Source organism: Bombus terrestris, chromosome 11 (assembly GCF_910591885.1).
Source record: "Bombus terrestris chromosome 11, iyBomTerr1.2, whole genome shotgun sequence".
NCBI lineage: Eukaryota > Metazoa > Arthropoda > Insecta > Hymenoptera > Apidae > Bombus > Bombus terrestris.
The window spans coordinates 2,259,745-2,282,970 of NC_063279.1; the positions used below are offsets into that span (position 1 = coordinate 2,259,745).

Below are 23,226 nucleotides of genomic sequence, written 5' to 3' on the forward strand. Positions count from 1 at the left end.
GGACGCCTGCAGCCAATACAGCCCGCGCGTCACTCCGGTTAGCGAATAAAATAAAGGAAAAAGGGGTCCGTTGATCGAGCGAAAAAGGGAAAAAAAAGGAAAAAAAAAATTCAACGTTGACTTTCGATTCGATTTTATCTTTATTAATTCTTCTGTTATATGTTGTCACGATAAAACGACGAACAACGAAGGAGAAAAGGAGAGGAGAGTTTGGAAAGTTGATGGGAAACTGCTGGACGGAAGGGAAAAGAAAACACAGCTAATAAATAAGTAGTAAAAGGTTCAGGTGTTGGTATGTACACGTAGATATGATACGGATACGCGATGTCAATTGCGTTAAACTGTACGCACGTTCGGGCACAAAACTGTATCATCGAGATCGGACACGATTTCAGCTGGATGTAGCAGATTTTCTGCGAAATCGCCGTTCCTCGCGATCTCCTCCGGCCCACGAAGGGCGTGCTCGCGAATGAATCCAACCACCAGTTCGGGATTCACATAAGACATGCTCAGACGACACCCCCACGCAACCAGAACGAATGGCTGAAACATCGATATCTGAAGTTTAATCCAGTTTTTTCGAAACAGAGTAATTCTAGCAATTACAAGGGCTTACACGGCGTTCGTCTAGCAGGTTGTACGGGCTGATCACGTGTCGTCGTAGACAGTTCGAGACCAGACTCTTCAGACGCCTTACTTCCATCGGATTGGCGCATGGATGATACAATGCGACGATCGCTCCGTGCTAAACCCAGAGGCAGGAGATAAAAGCAGAAAGAAACGAAAGAATGGTTACAAACGGGTATAGGGACGGGTAACGGAAAGAGAGAAAATAAATCAGTCAAAAATGCGTTGGACGTTGTAATTACCTCGAGATTATGGAGCCACCTCTGCTTCGGTAAAAATTTGTATTCGCCGTAGATAGGCCAGAGTGGCCTGTGCGGTCCGCTGAAGATAGCGCACAGCTAGTATTACGAGTATACGATCCTAATTGGTTTTTCGTTAACGAAAAGACACAACAGCGTACTTACAACAGCGGAACGTCGTCGTCGTATTCTATTTCCTCGTACATGCATTTATGCGTAGCCTGTGAACATTCGAGTCGATTACCTAGCGTCTTTGCCACCGCTGTTGCGATTAAATACTTGCCACGTAATACTTTGGAATGCGTTCGCAGTACTTGAGCGCTATCGTGTTTCTATTCGGGACGATTCTGTTGTCGTAGCAGGTGTAATTGATCGGATTACCGTCCCAATCCAGGGTCAAGTTGGTCTAAAAGAAAATGGGAGAATCAATGTCAAAGAATCGATCAAAGAACAAAAGACGCAAATTGTACTTTGGCATCGTCGCAGTTTCTTGACGGGTATCCCATCGGTACTCCGTGAAGGGATTGAGAGGATCCAGAAAGCGTTATCTGATCGACATTTGCGAGTACTTTGGGAGGTGGAGTGAACTCGTTTGGCCTGTCGGGCATCCATCGGCCAGTCCAATTCTCCAATTCATCGTCAATGTTTCGACGACTCTCGCGGTCATGATCAAACGCGTACTTTCGTAACGAGGTTAATCGATCGAAATCGTCGTACTGTTGCGCATCTTCTGCAATGTTTCGATCAAAGATTAAGTTCGTTCGAGAAAGGTCTTGAAAAAGGAGATGACGATCGGGAAAGAACGAGTGTTCGAGGTTAAGAAAGGCGGGATACGCGTGTCTAGTATAGCTGGGAAATGCAGACAATACGAATACACAGTATGATGTAGCTCGAATCGATTTGACATTCGTGCGCTTACCTTCAACGTAATTGTCCCTGAGGAATTGGTAGTCCGCGATGCTTCCCGCGAGAAAGTAACACGTCAAAAAAAGTAAAACAGTCTCCGTTTTCATTTTCACGCGAATGACGCGGTGGCAAGTGACAACGTATCGATCGACGGTCGTCCGATGCGATCGCCATCTCGCGGCCATAAAGCAACGAGAGCTTAGCAACTTCTTTTATCTTTTTCCATGTCAAAAAATTTTAATCAAATCCTGCTTCATACAGTATTTCTCGGAAACGTATAATGGTATTTCATCACATTTTAAAGCGCAAACACGTTCTTCCGAAGGCAAGTTATTACATAATCAGAAAATTAAAAAAAATATGCACAGTATGATACATGTATGTCAATAATATATATGTATTATATAGAGATTACGTAGATCTGATATGATATGTACATACATATTGTACCGTATAATATAGTACATTACTGCTAGAGACGCTAGTTTTTGAAATTACCAACGAGGTATAGGGTAGACATGACATTCAATGCTTTTTCGTGTCGCAAGGTTTGGGCGGTCAGCTAACCACCCCATGCCATTTTCGTATCGCATTCAACGTTATCGATTCAGTATAGTAGTGGTTTGAATTGAAATTAAATTTTCCTATAAAATTGCAAGTAAATGATAGAATAGAACAGTTTGCAAAGAAAGTGTAGAATCCTATACTTCTGCAACTGATTGGAACGGTGATTTCGTGCGGAATCTATTATACATATATCGATAGACTAACCACAATTTAAAAAAATATGATGATATTTTTCTTAATATTAGCCCTAATTGGTATAAAATGACCAAGGCAATTTCAATTTTCAAATAAAAAAAAGATCTATACAATCATTCCCAAGTTTTTTTCTTCATTTTTTCTCTTAAACTGCTTGTCATAAAAAAAGAAGTAACATTAAGAAGAACACGAAAGATGTATCTTGTCTAGATCTATAACTTTTATTTGACGTGATCTTACGCGTGTTTTCTCGCGTTTTGTTTCATTTGCGCGCGTTTTCACGCGACCTCGCCTCGTTTCGGCTTGATGAAATTAAAAAAATAAATGAGCGAAACTTTATCTTCTCGTCAATTGCGATCCTTAATATTTTAACTGAACTGAAATGCGAGACGTTTAAACCAAGCTGGAATCTATCGGTGCATTTATTCTTTATTGAATTGCGAATAATATAGGTGTACCTCGATTGTCAGGTATAGGTGATATAGAGACGATAACAGGATTCGCGTCAAATACGGAGCAGCGATAAATACAGAAATTCCTCGTAATTATGTCGGTAAAACAGTAAGACGTCGGCCTACCGATACAGACGTCACAAATGTCACGTTTATTCCGTATCTGGTCTGTGATACGATAACTTTATCTTTTTCCGGTATTTTTCGATATTTCAGAACTTTAGGTATAACCGTGTCTCGTCACGTCTTTTAACGTCACGTTTATACTGTCCTTAGCCGATTCTGAAACGTACTTCTGACTAAATTTTTCCATGCTCATTATCTTCTCACTCATCTCTGGCTTAACATACCACTTATATGAAGTTACATTCGATTGTACCGTCACATAAATATATTAAAGATTGCATTTTTATTTCGCATACTCGCATCTTTAACGAAAAGGGAATAATTTTTTGAAATATAAAAGATTATTTATTTATAGGTAGAAATGTATATCATGATCAGATTGTAAATTTCTATGAATTCGTAGGAAAGAATAAATAAACTATCCAAGGTATAGTGTTTTATCTATAAGACTCGGTAGGTAAAACAATTTTCTATCGAGATTCTGCTTTTTCAATCATAGACGCTGTTTTAGTCGACTTTCTCACTTGAACAGGAAATCTTTTACCCTTGAAATTTTTCAGTGAATGACGATATTTTCAGGTGTTTTTTAAAAATTATGGAATATCTCTCTGCTATTTTATTCTCTTAATATTTTCAATTTTCTTCAACTTCTTCGTTTACAACTGATTCGTTACGCTAATGACAGTTGGAAAGGATTGGGTTTTTCAAGGATTTCAAACGATTCAGCGTTTTCCAATTCGATTTGCAAGTATGAAACTTTTTGCATAATAATTTGCGTAATTGTGCAATTTTAAAGTAATCTGATTGCGTAGCTTGACCGATATAGCTGAAACGATCCATCTCACAGGAGATGACGATCGAAAGCTTACAAATGGTGCGACGTAGCGTTTTGCTGTTCGTTTTCGAATCGTCGCTCGAAAGACGAAGCGTTTCGCTCGGGGCAAGCTATATCAAGCGCAAAGAGGAGGAGTTGCTTCGATACGTTCGGTTAGCAGCTATTAACGTTACCAAACCTTCCTGTTTCCGGTAATTCTATTAATTACTCGATTATACATGGCGTTCCATGCAACGAGTAGTTTGCGACTACTCCGTTACGGCGGCGACAAAGATCCGTTCACCAAGGCACAGTCTAAAATTAGTTGTCACCCGTTCTCGCGTTGCGTTGTAAAGGTCGGCTAGCGATTCTCCGCGCAGCCGGAACGCGACCAAACGAATGGCGTTCGGATCGTGTCAACGTTTCAACGACAACAACGGGTCGGTTTTTAGCTGAAACGTTCAGCCACGGTAATAAAAGTTGATGTCAGGCGTCTGACAACGACGACAAAAGTCATTCTCCAGGGAGCGAGTCCAGTTTATTCGTTTTCCCATTGACCGCCGTAATCTCTTCTCGGTCAGACTCGTGCGATCCCGCGGGAGCAGTCGCTCGACGACGACGACGAACGCAACTCCGGAATAAAACCGACGGCCTAAACGAAGACCCGTCGTTCGACCGGTGTATCAGCTGCGAAAAGGCCTGCCGAGAGATAAGACAACGACATCGAGTAGCTGTCAATCGCGTTATCGTCGGCTGTCGCGCTATCGAAAAACGGAGTGCTCTTTAGTCAAAAGCTGTCTATCGAACGAGGCTTCGGGACACGATCGACGGACACGGGGATAAAGTTAAACGCATGAATCAATTGCCATGCAAACAACGTCTCGAGTGACCATACAGGCTAAAGTGTTCCTACCTTCTCTTATCCTTTATCGTCGACCCTTTTTATTTTTCTTTTTTTTTTTCTCTCGAGTAGGGGAAAATGCTGTTACGTATACCCAGTAACTGAGTATGTGGGACTCGATGGATGAAGTCGCCATACCCACTAAAAACCTTTCCTCTATCCGCTCCTCTTATGGTAGAGGATCCAACCCCGGAACTGCCTTTCGACGTTACTTCAGGGTTGGCCTTAGCGTGTAACACCTCGATAGTTCAGTCTCCTCAATTCAGTTTACGAGCTCGTCTTTTCCTCCTCTCCACGATCCTCTCTGGCACTCATCTTTTTTGCATAATTTTCCTGGAAAACGCTCGGAACCTAGTCCAATTGTCCTGTTTCCTGGTTACTGGCTTTATCGAATTTTCCACCGTAAGTGGCATGCCAACGTAGCTCTCAAATTCGGTGCTCTCGTAAATCCACCTAGGACAGTGGAACAACGCATGCTCCGCATCGTCACCGTCGGTGCATGGTCCAATGATCGATGTACCTTTTGTACTTTTTGAAAGTACAAGCGTCTATAGTCGACCCTAAAAGGAAAATAAGCTAAAAAGTAGAAGCGCTATCTTTTATCTTCTTTTTCCTTCGCTCTCTTCTTTTCTTACGTTATCGTCGCTGTCCATTGAAGACGAAACGCAGTTAAAGCGTAACTGGTAAAGGTAACGACGACGACGTTACGACCCGACTACTTTCGACATTTTAGGATACTCGAAGGTTGCTGGAACGAAAAGAAGAACGAGAATGGAGAGCAAAACGAATCGAGAAGCGAGGGCGATCAATCTCGTTTAGCGTTCGAAATTGGATAGAAACGACCAAAAGCCCGTTTAGATGCCAGTTGCGATTTAGGAATTTCGGGACCGATGTTGCATCCGGTGTTCGGTTCTCGCAGCCCTGGAACGCGTATCTGCGGGAGAGAGAAGTGCAAAGGAATGGAATTGGATGGAAAGATGGGAAACGGTAGCGACGCGATCGCCAATTTCGGCATTTGCCAAGGGCAGCTCGAACAATAAGCCTCTGCGGGATCTCGTAACTCGTATTGTGACTCGCAGGAACCGTTCCACCACCACGAGCCGACGAACGAGACGGATCAGCGAATCTTGCGTTTGGAGCGTGTATACCGAGAAAAATATCTTGGTAGTTCCATTCTTCTAGCTCAGTCAGATATCTGGACATGATTCTGGACCGAAGAATCACATGGAAACGATACATCGTAGATAAATCCAAATAACTTAAATCAAAATTTAAAAAATTCTACCGGCTCATTGGCAGACGTTCCAGCTTAAGCGTGCAGAGTAAAATATTGCTATATAAAACCATATCAAAACCCTTAGGGTGCCGAGTACTCGGGGCCTATGCGGTCCGTACGGACCAGCGCTGACGATCGCCGTGGACGGAGTACTTTTTCGCTAGACCGAACTCCGTCGATTGACTATTAATCCTTAGAGTGCTGTGGGCGCATATAGGCGTCTGGCGAAAGCTATCGACGTGGACTAAGGACATATATATGTAGTATCTAAATGGGTCTTAGAGAGAAAGGACAAGTAATGATGTTTTGATTTAATATATATTATTTCGAAGCAACGAAATGATTACAATCCTGTTTTACGTTCTATTCTCGCATGCGGCTTTCTGCTTCCCAATTCAAGCTCTGCCCACTCCGCACACTCCACACGCTCTGCACACTCTGCACACTCTGCCTTTTCCCGTTCTTCGGAACAGGTATCTCGAAACCCTCGTGGTCAAGGTCACGCAGCCTTTTCACGAAAACTGTCCACTTAAAGGACCCAACGGTACATTGATGCTAAACGGTACTTTGTTTACAGTTCGCCGATACCTTAGGCCTTTTGGCCCCGATACTACATATACGCGTTTTCTGTAAGTGGCCGGCATGGATTAAGGACGCATGTATGCGTTTGTCAATTTTTCCAAACACCTACGCAGAAGTAATGCTGTTACGTTTGTGTGAGATAAATATAAATGCATTCCTTAGTAGACTAAATGCCAATAATGCCTCGTTACAGCAGTTGTCTACCCGTTTCGCCGACAGTCGCGTCTAATTATCAAGAAGAAAATGTGTCGTTCGTGCGAAAAATAAGGGAATGCGGAAAATGCGATGTCGGATCAAGTATCGATAATTGTTTTGAAATTTTGCACGCGCAACTGAATTATCAACCTGTGTTATATTTACTAAATTTAGTTTTCTAGTTTATTGTTTTCTAGTTTATTACCCAAATTCTAGTTAACTGTAAATTTCGATGTTTATAATAAATAATTAATACTAAAAAATAACGCTCTCGAATCATTTAATCTCGCGCGAAAGAATTACTATAACTTATTACGATTTGCCCTTTGAATAGTCAATCGACAGAGTTCGGTCTAACGAAAGAGTACTCCGTCCACGGCGATCGTCAGCGCTGGTCCATACCGACCGCATAGGCCAAGAGTACTGGGCACTCCAAGGGTAATTGTTGAAGTGGTCACCACTTCTAGGAAAACTCCACATCTGGTCTTTTTAGCTTTCTCGAGCGCTGAAGTCATCGACAGCACATAGACGAAAGAATAGCAGAGAGGCAGACCATAAACTGTAGACAGGCGACGTTGACTTCGGGGTTTTCAGTCATAAAGTAACACTGCTAGCGTGCGGATCTGGACCAGCTCAAATTGTATTCCTGTATTCCACTATCAAGTCAAATATATATCTTGTATCTTACACTTTATCCACGCGTTTTTCTCTCTTTATATACCGAATAACCTCAACAGTAATAAATATACCGTTAATTATACTCGAGTGTTTCTATCCGCCTATCCACCTCAGGATCATCGAGTGGACTTCGCCTGACTCACCTTGAAATCGATCAGCAGCGACCTTGAAACGTCGAGACCCGAGTGTACGGCCATCGTGAAACGCGTTTCGTTCAACGATCGACCCGCGATTATTCGCAGAGGAATTTCGATCGTTAACGTACGCTAACGCGACGCTCGATCGATCGACCGACGATCATCGTCGTCCTTGCACTTGCGTTAGAAACGACTGGATTTCGTTCGTCGACGCGTCGCAACGTTGAAACAGAGGGGAACGAGAGCAGGAAACCGCGATCGATCTCGCTTCGTATCTGGTGCGGAAAATAATACTCGCCGGCCGTGAATGCCACAACAGGTGCGTAAGTGTATAGGCGGTCGCGACGCGTTGGATTAAATTATCAACGTCCCGTTGACGCTTTACGAGAATCAAAGCCATGGAGCGTGAGAAACTGCGCGAAGGGCGCCGGTTTCGGGCCGACCGGAATCGTACGTCGCGACGCTTTAACGCTCTCTGCTCCGACGCGTGTCGCGTGTGCGTACGTGCGTGCACGACGAATACGTTGTTGCTCGGAGAAGAGGTTTCTTCGAGTCTGGTCTTGTGCGTAGACGACGGAAAGGTGAACTTGGCGCGTCCATCCTAAGACGCTATCGCGTGACCTTTAGCCTAGCGGCACATGCGTCGCAAGACGTTTCGACTCGAAGATGCCTCGCGTAGTTGTTTTGTCGCAGAGTATCGCGGCTCTTGAGGTCGTTGGATGTATAAAGAGAGAAACGCGTGGGTAAATTGTAAGGTAGAAAATATATTTTAACAAAGAAGCGTGATTACAAGTAGGAATACGATTCGAGCTGGTCCAGATCCGCGCGCCAGCAGCGTTACCCTATAACTGAACTCCCCGAAGCCGATGTAACGGAGACCGGGTCACGCACCGAGGGCAAGATTGCATCCAGACGTCTACGCGTCCTTACTGCGTACCCTCGATAGCCTTAACCCTTTCGCTACGGCAGTGTGCTCCGTCGGAGCGACGCCGCTGTACGGGCCACCGTGCCGCCGGAATAGCGGTACTGAACGGAGCACTGCGACGGAAAACGTGCATTTGTCATCGCGCGTACGGCGTCTATAGGGCACGTTCGTAGTGAAAGGGTTAAGGACTGTTCCAAGGACCATTCATAAACATATAACACTTACAGGGCCAATAAACCAAAAGTTTAAGTTTATGGTGGGACACCACCGATATACGCTGTCGATGGTTTCAGTGACGGGGTTTTCAAAGAAATGTCCGTGAGGCCACGCGTGCAGCAGTACCGAGCGTTCTCTGCCAGGTGCTTATTATCGATATTTTAGTAATGCGAGTCGCTCGTGTGTCGGTCTCGAGAATGATCTTTCGTTTCGTTTGTTCGCAACATTAAAACCATTAGCTGTTGTTGAATATAACGAAGGAAAGTGCGGTATAGATTATTCCGATCAAATGGTTTTTTATGCCACCGCAATTAGAGAAAGAATCAAATGATACGGAGATCTTGGCATTCGACTGCTTCTGCGAATTTCCGTTGCAAACGCTTCGACGGTTTACAAAATTGCAACAAGCAAGAATATAAATATTAGAATATTTGGACGATTATTAGTTGCAAAATTATTTGGGCTGTCTGAAAATACAAAAAGTCCTTGTCTTCGACGTAGTCGGCGTAATATCGCCGTTCGGAGAAATGATTCCGGAAGAAGCATTAGACGCGCGTGCAAACTGTTAGGTCGTCCCATAAGTTCGTTCCGTTTTTCGAGCGGTTATGTATGTTAAGATCGTTTACGTACCTTTCAGTTTCATGAAAAAATGCAATCCCCCTCTCGTTCTACAACTTCTTCCCATTTTTCAAGTGCCGTATCTTCGGGTCCCTTATCGCCGTATGTTTATAAATCGACACGTGAAATGTATACACAAAAGTCGGCACGAACTTATGGCATGACCCAATACGTTACGCAAATAAAGGACGTCGAACGGACCGAACGAAGGCGCTAAAGAATTTGAAGGAAACAACGACTTATTGTCCTGTTGAGGTATTATTAGACGTATAAAGAGAGAAAACGCGTGGATAAAGTGCAAGGTACAAAATATATATATTTAATTTAATAGAGAAGCGTAATAATAAGTAGGAATGCAATTTGAGCTGGTCCAGATCCGCACGCTAGCAGTGTTCCCTTATAACTGAAAAACCCCGAAGCCAACGTCGCCTGTCTACTGTTTATGGTCTGCCTTCCTGCTATTCTTTCGTCTATACGCTGTCGATGGCTTCGGCGCTTGAGAAAACTAAGAAGACCAGATGTGGAGTTCTCGTAGAAGTGGTGACTTCACTTCAACATGTCCAAATCGTCCCGACCATCCTCGGTTATGTATAGAATGCTTTAAAGTTTTACGTTCTAAGTAATTTTTTAATAAACCGTTTTCGTATTATTTTTATAACGATTCAGCAGTTTTATTATCATGGAATATCTTTTCAGATACCTACGACGATCCTTCGCGAGTAGTCAAATAAGCGACACCCGAATATGGGTTACGCGGCCCGACCAGAAACTTTCCCGACACCCGAATACGGGTGTCGTGGCAGTCAACGTGTTATAAAACGTTATCGTTGAAAATCGTGAGTATTTCTTGCGGCCACCTTCACCGACGACCCATCTCGTATCTATCAGGTCTGTAAGTATGAAACCGGAATTTGTCTATAGATACTCTAGCTGATAATGTAGTTATCAGTGAACTGCGTTATTGATGCCAAAAGTTTTTGTTGACATCTGACAAACATTTTCGACTGAGAACAATACAAGTTTCATACAACAGCATAGTTTGTAACAGCGTTGAACGTGTCGAATTTTGTGCCTGGAAAATACGATTTGCGGACAGCATCGATTTTCTGTTACCATTCGAAGAAAACTGCCGCAGGATCGCATCGAATGCTTGTCGAAGCTCACGGTGAGCATGCTCTTGGTAAATCACAGTGCTTTGAGCGGTTAAAAAAATCCAGAAGTGGCAATTTTGACGCGAGGAACAAAGAACGTGGAAGACCACCGAAAAAGTTTCGAGACAGCGAATCGCAAGCATCGTTGGACGAGGATGACGCTCAAACGCAACGACAACTCGCTGATCGATTAAACGTGACGCGAGAAGCCGTCTCCATACGTTTGAAAGCCATGGGAAAGATCCAGAAGGTGGGAAAATGGGTTCCACAAGTACTGAATGAAAGACAGCAGGAAAACCGAAAAACCACTTGCGAAATGCTGCTCGCCAGATACGAAAGAAAGTCATTTCTCCGCCGAATTGCGACTGGCGATGAAAAGTGGATATATTTAGCTCCAGGCGAACCACCGACATCGACTACAAGACCAAATCGCTATGGACGGAAAACAATGCTCTGTGTTTGGTGGGATCAGAAGGGTGTGATCTGTTACGAGCTGTTAAAACCTGGCGAAACCGTTAATACCGACAACGAACGATCGATTTGAATCAAGCTTTGCGTGAAAAACGACCAGAATATCGAAAAAGGCAACACAAAGTAATTTTGCTTCATGATGATGCACCATCGCGTACAGCAAAACCGGTCAAGGAAACGATCGAAGCGTTCGGTTGGGAGATACTTTCGCACGCGGCTTACTCGCCAGACTTGGCTCCGCCCGATTACTATTTATTTGCATCGATGGGACACGCGCTTTCTGACCAGCGCTTCGCTTCTTACGAAAATGTACGAAAATGCCTCGACGACTGGTTTGCCTCAAAAGAGCGACAGCTTTTTTGGCGTGGCATCCACCAATTGCCAGACAGGTGGGAAAAATGTATGGCTAGCGATGGACGATGCTTCGAATAAAATATTTTTAATCATTTTTCGGTTTCGTATTAACACACCTGGTAAAGTGCCTAATGAGCCATCGATATCCCAACGGTGCTTTCGCCGAATGTTCAAGGAGTGCGTGGCAACGGTCGCGGACTCCTAACGAACGCGTGGATAGTGCGTATATCGAGGGGCGACAAAAAGAAAAGAATCGAATCCGATCGACGATTAAGTTCGAACCAGGAAGCGAAAAAGTCGAGTTGTAACTCGGAAACAAACACGAGACGCTCGTTGATAGATATATCGTTGACCTAAACGCCTTCGATGCGCGTGTTGGACACCCGTCCGTTTCCCTTCTTTTTTCCTTTTATTCAATTCTCTTCATTCCCAATTTGTCCGATTTGGACATTCGGTAGAATTTACCCGTCCGTGTCGCCTTTTTCCTTCGATTTCGCTCGTAAAAGACTAGGTAGAAAATGGCAAATTACTAAAACACGGAAACCACGAAAAGCGCGATAACTTCTGCGATAATCATCGTCGAAAAAGCTTTACGCCCGTCTTAATTTCATGGCAACGCGTATCGTTAATGTCATACTTTTGTTATACGTTGATATACGCTCGTTTACGTCGATTACAACTAGTCAAAGCGTATTAGCCGTATGAATAAGTAAACGAATAAACGAATGAATAATAATCGGCGTCATTGCTGCTGCAGATACAGTGGGGCAGAGGACAGACGGACAGACGTCCCTTTGACGATATCTTTTCGCAAATTCGGCTGACTCTGCCTGGGATTTTGTTCGCTCGAGAGTCGCAAGAATCGAAAGACTCGAGGCGGCAACGTAAACAGAACGAGCGGTAGTCGCTTTCGAAGGATTTGCAAGAATCTTACGATCGATTCTCATTGAGAATTATAAGCAACTTATTCTGGCCTTTTTTAAGGTACCTTATTTGCCCCATTTAATAAGCGTTTATCGTAGCGATTTCTTCTTCCGCCGCTTCTCCGACGCGATGCCCACGACGAACGTCGAGTTTCGATATTTCTGCCGCTCGAGTTACGAAAAGCTGCGAAACCAACGACGCTGTTAACGGCCGACACAGACTGGGGGAACAACTAAACGGCAAGTCGTATATTTGCAGGTTTACGCAGCTCGCTGCTCGTAAAGATGCACGGTAAGTGACGAAAATCTGTTTTTCACGGTAGCACAGCCAGGCGGAAAAATATGCGCATAGGTGGAACACTTTTCCGGACAGATGGTGGCGCGATGCTACGACAACGTAGGCTAATTTTTCACACGCTGAAACTCGCTTTCGAAACGTTCGAAATCGGTGGGTGGGTGGTGGAAAGTCGATTCGATGGGCCGCGACGACTCGTCGACGAACGACGATGGCTCGGGACGAGGACAGGAGGCGCGAAGGGTCGCGCGTAACGGATAATGGATTTCGGCGGCGCGTGCAACGGTTCGGCGCGTGCGTTCTCCAGGAGCGTTTCACCCCCCGGTCCGTGCACTCGACGCGCTTACACCCTATATATTTCGAGGAAACGCGAGATGAACCGGTACACGGCACGCGATTTTTGCCGAAGAAACACTCGCGGACTCGCATTGCAACTTTAACCACCACCGACGGTACCACGTTCCCACCTCCGATAGAAGTCAAATCGACAATGACGCGCCACTGTTTTCTCGTTCTCTCGATTCTGGCTCTCTCGATCGCCGGTTGCGTATTGGCCGTCCAGGTAAAATCTTTCTTACTATTTTTTCTCTCTTTCTCTCTCTCACTCTGGCTTGTCATTTCGTCGTTGTAACGTCGTTCCTCTAGTTCGAAGAAGCTAGGCAAGTCAGAGTTTCGATCGTTCGCGGAATTTCGAGTCACGCGATCGAAAACAGCGATCTTCGCGATAGCTGGCGCGACTTTCTGTCGCATGGTTCGCTATTGGATCGTAAAAGCGGCGCGACCAGATCGGTACGAAAGCGTCGTCGAACGTCAGAAAGACAGTCACGGACGAACGAAGCGTAAATTCACCGAAGAAAAGTTTTACGAATACGTGGAACGCGACGATCGTCGTCGCGTTGCCCGGGAAGGCAACGGGAAAAGCTAGCGGGGGTTTCTCCATTGATTCAGCGACGCGTCGTACGGCAAAAGAAGGACGTAGAGCAGATGGACGTTCGTCGGGAACGGTGCGGGAAATCACGCGGGAAATCTCGCGGAGGATCTCGCGGTCGGAGAAATTTTCTCGGGGATCGATCTCCGGATACGTCGCGTGACTGTGAATCGAGCGGATGGTCGCGTGAGGAGCGTTCGCGACGAACGAGGCACTATTTCCAACGTAATCGAACGACGCGTTGGTTGCAGGCTGAAACCAGCTCCCTGCGAAGAGAGTTTTACGGGCCGAGCAAGCCGGAATTCCTCGTTGAATATCTGGAAGGTCACGGTAAGTGAAAAGAGACTGATTCCGTGTATCTCGTACGCTTGTTTCTCGTATACGCTTGTGTCTGGTCCGCGGAGGAAACCAAGACGTTTCTCCGTCGCTTCGTGCGCGTCGTATTCGCCGTGATATCTGCGCTTAACCGATGGTGAGAAAACGCGCGAGCTGGGTCCTGGTGGCGGAGGTTGGTGCATCACGGTGAAGGGAACGAAGATGGACGAACGACCTCTTACCTGCGATCGACGATCGACGGATTTCAGGTTCGCCGCGGGAGAATGCGGCGCAAGACGAACGATATCAGTCGGCTCGACCTAGCTACGTGGAACGCCGGTTGTTCAGCAGGGGATCGATCCTTCCGGGAAAAGGTCGGTGGTACGTCCACGAAGGAAAGGCCGAAGACGATCGATTCTCGCGAAACCTCGATCAGATCGGTGGCGGCAACCTGTTGCGCAGGGGACTGGTGGTCGAGCGAGACGGCTCGTACGACAGCTCCCGTCGCTGGTTGCCATCGCGGAGAAATCTCGATCAAATAGGAGGCGGAAATTTGCTTCGAGAGGCGGACTATCGGAACGAACGCAACTTGGACAGCATCGGTGGGGGAAATCTCGTTCGCGGACTGGACGGCGCGGCCGATCATCTTCGTAGGAATTTGGATCAGATCGGTGGAGGAAATTTGGTGCGCAATTTGCCCGACGACGCGTCTCGAGAGCCGGCCGAGACCCGGTAGAGACGACCCGACTGGCACCTCGGTAGCGCGGACGCTGCATGAACGCGATAAATTTCGTTCTTTGCTCGCCCGTGTTTCCGCGGTCGATTCTGTGTAGCGTGTAGTACTAGAGCAACCATAGTAATAAAGGCTAACGCACGATTATCGCATAGCGCTGCAGAGTCAATTTTTTCTTTTCTCCTTTTTTTTCCACCTCTGGTTCTCGCCTCTTTTCGTCTCCTCGACGTCGTTTCTCGCTCGCGCGCAGCTACCGAAAATTGTACTAACGCAACGCGTTTCTCCGTTTCGTTCAAGCTGCGAGGAAACAGCGCGACGACCAGGACGACCCAGCGGATGACCGTCCGCGGCGCGTTCGTCCGTTCGCGCGGGACACGCAGGCTCGTCTCTCCTCCGGATCGACGAGGTATCTCGCCGACGACTACGCGGACGAGTCGTCGGCCGCCAGGTAAGACGCGCCCCTCGTTGCCTCGCTTCTCTTTTATCGCCTTGCCGTTCGTTTGTTCGCAGCAAATCGATCGCGCTCTCTCCGATCGATAGACAACTGCTCGAGCGGTTCGTCAAGCGAAACATCGACGAGATCGACCGCACGGCTTTCGACAATTTCTTCAAGCGAAACCTCGACGAGATAGATCGCGTCGGCTGGAGCGGATTCGTCAAGAGATTCGCAGACGACACGATCACCGGCGACGGCAGAATCAACGTCCTGGCACAGCGCGGCTGAAACAAATTCCACGCGTTGGAAAGCATCGAACCATCGCTTCCCATTCCCGCCACGATACTCCATCACCTTCTTCTCTTTCTTTTCCTCTGTCTTGCTTCTCGCCATCGAGCAACCCTATCGAAACGATCGTCTCGTCCGAGAGAGAAAATTTATTTGGTCTGCCGCGACTCGCCGAGAAGACGAACCTCCGGCATGGTACGCACTCGACTCCGACCGTCCATCGATTTTCGCGCCACGACCGCCCCGGTCTCTCGGTGTCCGCAAGCCGAGAATTTCGACAGAGGATTCCGCGTGGCACCGTCGCCCACTCGTTCCGCCTCTTCGACCCCGTCCTTTTCTCCCGCGACTCGTCGATCCTCCGCGCTCTTCCTCTCGGCAGCTGCAACCACCCTCTCGATCTCCGTCGTTACGTCGACGGGCGTCTCCACCTTCGCGTTCTCTCGATTACGATCCATACGTACCAGCTGTGTCCGACGATCGAAACGTCGCGCGATTAGTTTCCGTTTCGCGCTGCTCCGAACGTTTCGGGGCCGACGACGAGCGAAAAAGCGACGACCATACCTCGATCACGTTCTCCTCGAGGCCCGTGAACCGTCGTAACACCGCTGCCAGGTTCGCGCTCTGCGTCGTTATCCGACCGGTAACTCGCAGTTCCTTGCCGACGTCCTCCTCGATCTGCGAACGCGCGTTCCATTCGATTTTTCTTTATCTTCGTTCGATTCGTCTTCGTCGTACGGTACAGGTCCGTTTATCCGAACTTTTCGCCGTACGATTTACGCAATCGGAGTTCGTACAACGGCAGATCAACGATTTTTCTATTACTTTTCGCTCGCGCGATAAGAGCTCGCGACATTTTTCTGTTTGCGATCTTAACACTTTACCGACCGCTGGCGATTCAACAGCATACGCACGTCCGACCGGCATCTCAGGCGCAGATTCTCCCTGGCGCTGGCTCTGTTTCCGTTTAGACTCTCCGATACCATTCTTTTTGTTCATCGCGAACGGTACGTTTTTCAAATTGATATAAAACGCAACTGAGCAAAGTACCTTGGTACTAAATAACAAATTACTGCTAAAATAATGTGAAAGATTGTCGGCGACAAAAAGCCGATTAATGGACTATCGATCGGTAACTATCGGTGGAAGAAACCGATTAACCGGCCATCGGTCGGTAAAGTGTCAATCCGGATACAGAGAAATTACTCATCCTACTCGGCTGTTAATTGCTTTACATCGTTTAACGTTATTGTATCTATACAAGGGTTCTCAGCTATTAGACGAATAAATAAATAAAGAAATAAAGTTTCGCACCGATAAGTGGAATTCGGATAAACTGAATTCTACCTTGGCGATAGAGTTAAATTGGAAAAGATAGCGATACGTACCTCGTTCATTCCCATGGCCACTCGTTCGCTGATGTAGCGGAGGTTGTCGCGTGCCCGTCGAACCTGTCAACACGCGAGGAATGCTAGCGGAAGATTGGTACGCGCGATCGATCGTTCATCGACTATAATACGTTACTATCGTGGTGAATTCTCTCATCTCCGTCATGATCTTGCGCCGCAGTCTCGTAGCCGCTAGAAACTATACGATCGTTGTTACGCGACTTCTTTCGGCTCCTGCGGCCGATGCTACGAGATAATTCGTTTTGTGGTAGCTTACGCGTCGAAGAACGTAGAACAGAATCGCCATGTTGACGAACATTGGGATCGAGCTGCCGAGCACGTGTTGAACGAGCCGCATCGTCGCGCAACGATCAGACGTGAAACGCCGAGAAAATTTTCCTTTCCCGTGACATCGTCCTCCACGCGGTACTTTCCTATCGAATTTATACCTCGACGAAACAAAACACGACCTGACGCTTGGCCGCTGCCAACTTCGTTCCCAACCATCTTGTCTTTCCATTCTAATACGATTTCCCTCTTCGTTCCGATGTGTTGTGCTGGCATTTGGAACACGTGAAATCGCTTGGAATCTGCATACGTGGAGCTTCAAGCATCGAACAGTGTTGGAAATGATACGAATTCGTCGCCATATACCATACGACTGCGATTCCACGCGATTCGAAGTGTTTCGGTTCGCGTTACTATCGATCCTCCGTTTAGAATATCGGAAGATCGTAGTTGCGTGTATGCCGCTTGCGTTTTCTCGATTTTACGACACGAGATGTTCGATGGGTATATACTCGTCCGAGCGATAATTTAATAAGGATAATTTAATATTAACTCTTCGTCCACTGGTCGTGTATAGTTTCTTTGTCTTTTTTTTTTTTTTTTTGCTTCTTGACTGCCGCCTCTAAACGCATTTTTCTATCATATTTTTCCTTCGGAGTTGCTCACGCAGTCCCTTGCTTCTGATATTGTCAACATTGTGTACTTATCGAAGAACCGATAAAATAAACAATCGATAACAGGCTTGTGGTGACGTCCATGTCCATTACGCTATCCATACTCTTCCTACGTTATCTTAAAAACGGAAGAAACGGGGGTAATAATTTTCACGAAAGAAGAACGACGAAAGAAACACGAATACGTATTAAGAAATAAGAAAAACGATAATACGAAGACGTTTGTATCGTTGTCGTTGCAATCGCTATGGATTCCGCGTAATTCGCGACATTATCGTTTTGCAATCGGTTTGAAAGTCCAACGACGTACGAACTTTCAAGTACTTGCCTATCCACGTTTTTCCCCTCGTGCGACGCGTTTTATAACGTGCACGCGCGCGAGTATTTATAAATTATACAGCTACGCCTAGTGGTTCTTTAGCGCGGTATGTACGCGTTTGCGTGTCGTTGAAATCGCATCGATCGGTCGCTCGAGTTCGTGTCGCGATGTACGTACAACAACGATGCATGCTGCATGTGCATTTGCGTGTATAAACGTTCCCTCTCCCAGCGAACGAGTTTCCACGATAAGCGTATGTTTCGAACGGTAGCGTGTAATTGAGCAGATACTACGCGTCCGTTATCGTGAAACTCAATTAATTTAATGCAATTGCTCGAATTGACTCGATTTGCTTCGTTCCGTCGGTATACGTATATAGATTTACCGATCGGTCGGGTCCATACGATACGCAGAGTCCTTTCGAGGTTGTCCAAGTCGTGTGCGTGGCGTTCAAAGTCATTCGAAGGTCGTATTCGTTTCACTCGTTGGCGAAGCGGTTTAAAAATGGCGCGTGACAAAGATTGGCGCGAACCTGGTGGCGAAACGGCGCGTTAGAAAAGGTTCGTGGAGCCACTTGCAGCAGTGTGCTCGTGCACGACTGTTTCGAGTGTAGCGCTAACCACTCTGTGATTATTCCGCCCGAAGAATCGCCAAAAATATGCAAAAATATGAGAAGCTCGAGAAAATAGGAGAAGGTAAGCAAGCGCCTATTCTTTTTCGACTACCGATTACGTCTGGTTTCTCGTTTGGAATTCCGGTGTTGCGTGCCGAGTCGAGTGCATGTGACGTGTGAATGTGTGGTGTGTGCGTGTTTTTTGACAACCGATCGTAGAACGCGTCGTTCTCGCGATTCGCTAGCGAATACCAACGACATATTCATCTCTGGCGTACTTCAGGTACTTATGGAACCGTTTTCAAAGCCAAGAACCGCGAGACTCACGAAATCGTTGCTTTAAAGAGAGTTCGATTGGATGAAGACGACGAAGTAAGTTTATGGCGCCGACGTGATTCTGTCGCATTCGCGTCACTACAGATTCCCTTCCGATTCGAAACTCGATTTATCGTGACGACCTTTTCCGTTTGTTGCACGCAGGGTGTACCGTCGTCCGCGCTCAGAGAGATTTGTCTACTGAAAGAGTTGAAACATAAGAATGTAGTGAGGTTGTACGACGTATTGCACAGCGATAAAAAGTTGACGTTGGTTTTCGAACATTGCGATCAAGATTTGAAAAAGTATTTCGACAGTCTAAACGGAGAAATCGATTTGGACGTGGTCAAATCCTTTCTGTAAGTACCATTAATGACTCGTTTGTGATTTGCCGAACCGATTATACCGTTATGCATAGACCCTTTACCCTATGCTGACCGTGTGCTTTCTACGCTTCTCAGCTACCAATTGCTCCGTGGATTGGCATTTTGTCACAGTAGAAACGTATTGCACAGGGACCTTAAACCACAGAATTTGCTGATCAACAAGGTACGTGATTTTGTAATTTCCAGAGAAATTGGAAAAAGAAAAAGTTGCTTTATCCTCTCAAATTTTTATTCAGAACGGCGAATTAAAGTTAGCCGATTTTGGACTGGCGAGAGCTTTTGGAATCCCTGTAAAATGCTACTCCGCGGAAGTCGTTACGTTATGGTACCGTCCACCGGACGTGCTCTTTGGAGCAAAATTATACACAACGTCCATCGATATGTGGAGCGCCGGTTGTATATTTGCCGGTAAGTAACCTTTTAACAAACAAGAGAGAAAAATACGATGCCGATCTCAACTGCGCAGAATTAGCAAACGCCGGTAGACCACTGTTTCCCGGTTCGGACGTAGACGATCAATTGAAGAGAATATTCAAGATGCTGGGTACGCCGGTCGAGGAAACGTGGCCGGATTTTACCACTCTTCCAGATTACAAGCCATTTCCACTCTATCACCCCGCTCAGGGATTGGCTCAAGTTACGCCGAAACTTAATTCCAGAGGCAGAGACTTGTTACAGGTATTTCATCGTATTCGATGTTTCGCGATAAAAATCGCTGGTCTCAAATTTTCACCAGGAAAACTTGTCCTTTTCAGAAGTTATTAGTATGCAATCCAGCGTTACGGCTGTCAGCGGACGAAGCAATGGTGCATCCCTACTTCAACGATTTAAACCCTGCCATTAAAAACGATCGTTGTCAGTAGTGAATGCCACTCGAATTGCCTCGATCTACAGCGTATGTCGCGAGTAGCGTAACGACCAAAATCACGCCGGCAAAGATCGTTTGTTAAAAAAAAATATATATATATATATATAAAATATATATTATATATATATAATATACAATATATAAAAAACGATATATTTATATATTATATATATATATAATATAACTAGTATCGTAAGTATATATTTCGCACTCGATGCGTCGGTTATGACGCGAGACGAAGCGACGGGTCCTGTGTTATAATAAGAATGTCCAAGAGAAATCAATAAATTGTCAATTTTATTAGCGACGACGATTTATATTCGAAACGCGCAGAGTGCGTGATATATTTCAGAAACTTACTGTACAAAATATCGCCAAAGATTTCCGTAAACTACATACACACGTGTATTGCTGATCGTATATGAACTTGTATTACGCATGGCGTCTAGTCGCGTGTAGTCGCGTCTAGCCGCGTATGCACGTTCGTTTATTCACTTGCTCACTTATTTTGTAGATGTTTGTATATTTATTAATTTATCTATTCGTTAATTTATCTATTTATTTAACGATTACGAAATAATTTACAGATATTAAATACATTTCTTAAAGATATCTCATACGGTCTCTTGATCGAACCTTTACATCGCGTCAAAGGGAAACCTGTGCGCTTCTTGAAGCTTCTCGATCTTATCTTCCCTTCGCTCTTTCCAATAAAGAGCGACGATGATAAAGGATATCAAACTGCAGGTGCCGGTCAACGCGGCGGCGCTCAACAAAATTAATTTACTGGGAGTTACTAATAGCTGGGCTTTCCATCGCCAAGGTTCTGCTATCGGATTCGGAATCATTACCATCTGGGAGTTGGGGATGATTTGCGGCCATTCCCGAGATTTTCCGCCGACCTGTCGTGAGAAACAAACACACCGATCAGTTCGCGAACAACAACGCGAAAAACAGGCATGTAAGTTCGCGCGAATATACTTACCCCGATAGTGAGAGCGTCGACAAAGTTGGGTGTTCTACCTAGACCAAAGATCGTGTATGGTAAATTCAAGGAAAAGTGTGCGCTTTGCGGTAGCTGAGCCGCAATCGCGTTACGTGGGCTGCCGTCTTGAGTGGTGGTCCGATATGCTATCGACGGACCGGGAAGATTCGTCCCGTATGTTCTCTTTTTCTTGCCGAGCGAGCCCGGCGAAATTGGATACATGCTATTGTTACGGCCCGTGAGTACCATCACTTTGACAAAGTTTGCGTCGTAGTCCAAACTGTTTTTGAACGCCGCTGTACGGTAGCTGTTGCTACTTTTGTCCACTTCGACTAAAATCACGTCCAAAATGCCATCTTGATAGAAGTCGTAGAACACCGCCATCGCGGTTTCGTTGTGGAACGGATTTAACGCCTGCCACTTCACTTGGAATTTTCGAGCGAACGAGTTACACGAATCGCACGCGACGTTCTCCAGCAAATAGGATCGCGTCTGTTTGCCGCTAGTCGACTTGAGCGTAGCCAGCAAGTCTGGATATCCGTCCATATTGAAGTCACCGCCGCGGAGAGTAATGGTGTCGGTGTATCGTTGCCCGTTAGGCACCACGAAGCCCCACAGTACGTTGTCTCCGTCCCTGAAGTTCACTTCCAGATTATACCACGTGTCGGAGGAGTACATCATGATCGTGCTGTTGGTACACGCGTTATCGAAACAGAGGGGCAAAAGCAAATCCATTTTGCCGGTTAGCTCGACGTCCAGATAGAGCGTTTGTCCGAGGACACCGTTGAAATTCTCTGAAATTCCATAGGGAAACGATATCAGCTTGTAAAATTCGAATCCTTGCTCGACTCCCAGCCAAATTTCAAAATTTTTGTTCGTAGTGACCACCAGATCGGCCAAGAAATCGTTGTTCAGGTCTAGATAAGCGTTCGAATGGGGTTGACTGATCGGTGACAGAGGTTGCGATAGATATGACGATGCCTTCATCGGCACGGATCTCGGAGATTTTCTACTATCGTCGAATATCCAGAACGTTCTCTTTCCATATTCATCCAAGCCGAACAGATCTATTATCATATCGCCGTTATAGTCGAGAGCCAACGGTTGACCCGTCATCTTTATCAGTGGTTCGTTCGTGCAATTTAACCGACCTTTTCCACCCCACAATACGTATCCGTATGACAATTTCTTTTCTTCGTTGTACGTGATCACCAGTACGTCCATGAATACGTCTCCATCGAAATCTCCTGGTACTACACCGACGATGAGATGACGAAAGGTGCAGCTCAAGTCAGAGCTGGGTCTCAAATGAGGCTCCTGTTCGGCAGCAAGAAAGATTTCAACCCTCATACCATTTTCGCGCAACATAAACACGTCGGTCAATTCGTCGGAGTTGAAATCACCGAAAGCGGCTGGCATACCGTCCAATACGCTTCCGAACACCGCAGGAGTAATGTCGTTGCATTTCACTGCAATCGCAGTCCCTATCACCAGCACGATTATCGACTGAATCCTCATCGTGCCGTCCGTCGTTACTTATCTGGAAACAGATATTTTATTTTCAATTTCAATTTCATTCGTATGGTATTCGTAGTGTTTCATATCGGATCGACGGTAAGATCCTTCGAACACGAATCACCTTTGAAATGTTTCTTTGACGACGCAACGATCGCGTTCGACAAACTAACCTATAAATTGTCCAACCAAGTTAGAGAACCAGTATTACGATTAGGAAATCCAGCAATCAGGAAACCTTATTCGCGACGTATTGAAAAATTAATATTATGTGAGAAACGCGCAAAAGTATTCACCGAGGACAGTACAGAATACCATCATCCTATCACTTACGTTTTAAACGAATTGCAATCGAACACTGGTTATTACTCATCCTGTTTTGACAGCTAATCGACTATCGAAAGCGCCATCTCTCGGCCGATAACGCGACGAACGAATACATTTCTATTTTATCGATCACTGTTACGGCGAAACACCTGAAAATTTTATTACCTTTCAATTTATGCATGTACGTATATATGTATATATCC

The 23,226-nt window shown here is 45.8% G+C and overlaps 5 protein-coding genes across 8 annotated transcripts; 2 read left to right on the plus strand and 3 right to left on the minus strand.

The window, feature by feature from the left end:
* Window positions 1–121: 121 nt before the first annotated feature.
* Window positions 122–2,101, minus strand: LOC100645089. Its single transcript, XM_012313259.2, has 7 exons — window positions 1,786–2,101; window positions 1,337–1,596; window positions 1,150–1,272; window positions 1,032–1,087; window positions 870–948; window positions 617–745; window positions 122–543 (listed from the first exon to the last, which is right to left on the minus strand). Exons 1-7 carry the CDS (start codon window positions 1,955–1,957, stop codon window positions 337–339), a joined length of 1,026 nt encoding a protein of 341 aa, XP_012168649.2. The 5' UTR covers window positions 1,958–2,101; the 3' UTR covers window positions 122–336.
* Window positions 2,102–12,244: 10,143 nt separating this feature from the next.
* LOC105666199 lies at window positions 12,245–17,762 on the plus strand. 2 transcript variants are annotated; one of them, XM_012313258.3, is made up of 4 exons: window positions 12,270–13,210; window positions 13,828–13,906; window positions 14,922–15,072; window positions 15,135–17,762. In XM_012313258.3, exons 1-4 carry the CDS (start codon window positions 12,860–12,862, stop codon window positions 15,346–15,348), a joined length of 795 nt encoding a protein of 264 aa, XP_012168648.3. In that variant the 5' UTR covers window positions 12,270–12,859; the 3' UTR covers window positions 15,349–17,762. The 2 variants fall into 2 exon arrangements, with proteins under 2 accessions (XP_012168647.2, XP_012168648.3); XM_012313257.3 differs by lacking the exons at window positions 14,922–15,072; window positions 15,135–17,762 and adding an exon at window positions 14,161–14,776 and having other exon boundaries at window positions 12,245–13,210.
* LOC110119691 lies at window positions 15,443–16,748 on the minus strand. Its single transcript, XM_020865511.2, has 3 exons — window positions 16,734–16,748; window positions 15,910–16,023; window positions 15,443–15,812 (listed from the first exon to the last, which is right to left on the minus strand). The coding sequence occupies exons 1-3, from the start codon at window positions 16,746–16,748 to the stop codon at window positions 15,498–15,500; spliced, it is 444 nt and encodes a 147-aa protein (XP_020721170.2). The 3' UTR covers window positions 15,443–15,497.
* A 149-nt stretch (window positions 17,763–17,911) lies between the features above and the next one.
* Window positions 17,912–20,808, plus strand: LOC100644730 (cyclin-dependent-like kinase 5). The gene is made up of 7 exons (XM_003398627.4): window positions 17,912–18,709; window positions 18,911–18,999; window positions 19,108–19,301; window positions 19,404–19,491; window positions 19,565–19,736; window positions 19,795–20,006; window positions 20,084–20,808. Exons 1-7 carry the CDS (start codon window positions 18,673–18,675, stop codon window positions 20,189–20,191), a joined length of 900 nt encoding a protein of 299 aa, XP_003398675.1. The 5' UTR covers window positions 17,912–18,672; the 3' UTR covers window positions 20,192–20,808.
* LOC100644970 (T-cell immunomodulatory protein) lies at window positions 20,738–23,158 on the minus strand. 3 transcript variants are annotated; one of them, XM_003398629.4, is made up of 3 exons: window positions 23,030–23,158; window positions 21,182–22,721; window positions 20,738–21,098 (listed from the first exon to the last, which is right to left on the minus strand). In XM_003398629.4, the coding sequence occupies exons 2-3, from the start codon at window positions 22,697–22,699 to the stop codon at window positions 20,835–20,837; spliced, it is 1,782 nt and encodes a 593-aa protein (XP_003398677.1). In that variant the 5' UTR covers window positions 22,700–22,721; window positions 23,030–23,158; the 3' UTR covers window positions 20,738–20,834. The 3 variants fall into 3 exon arrangements, with proteins under 3 accessions (XP_003398677.1, XP_012168641.1, XP_012168640.1); XM_012313251.3 differs by having other exon boundaries at window positions 22,821–23,075; XM_012313250.3 differs by having other exon boundaries at window positions 22,870–23,074.
* Between the last annotated feature and the right edge of the window lie 68 nt (window positions 23,159–23,226).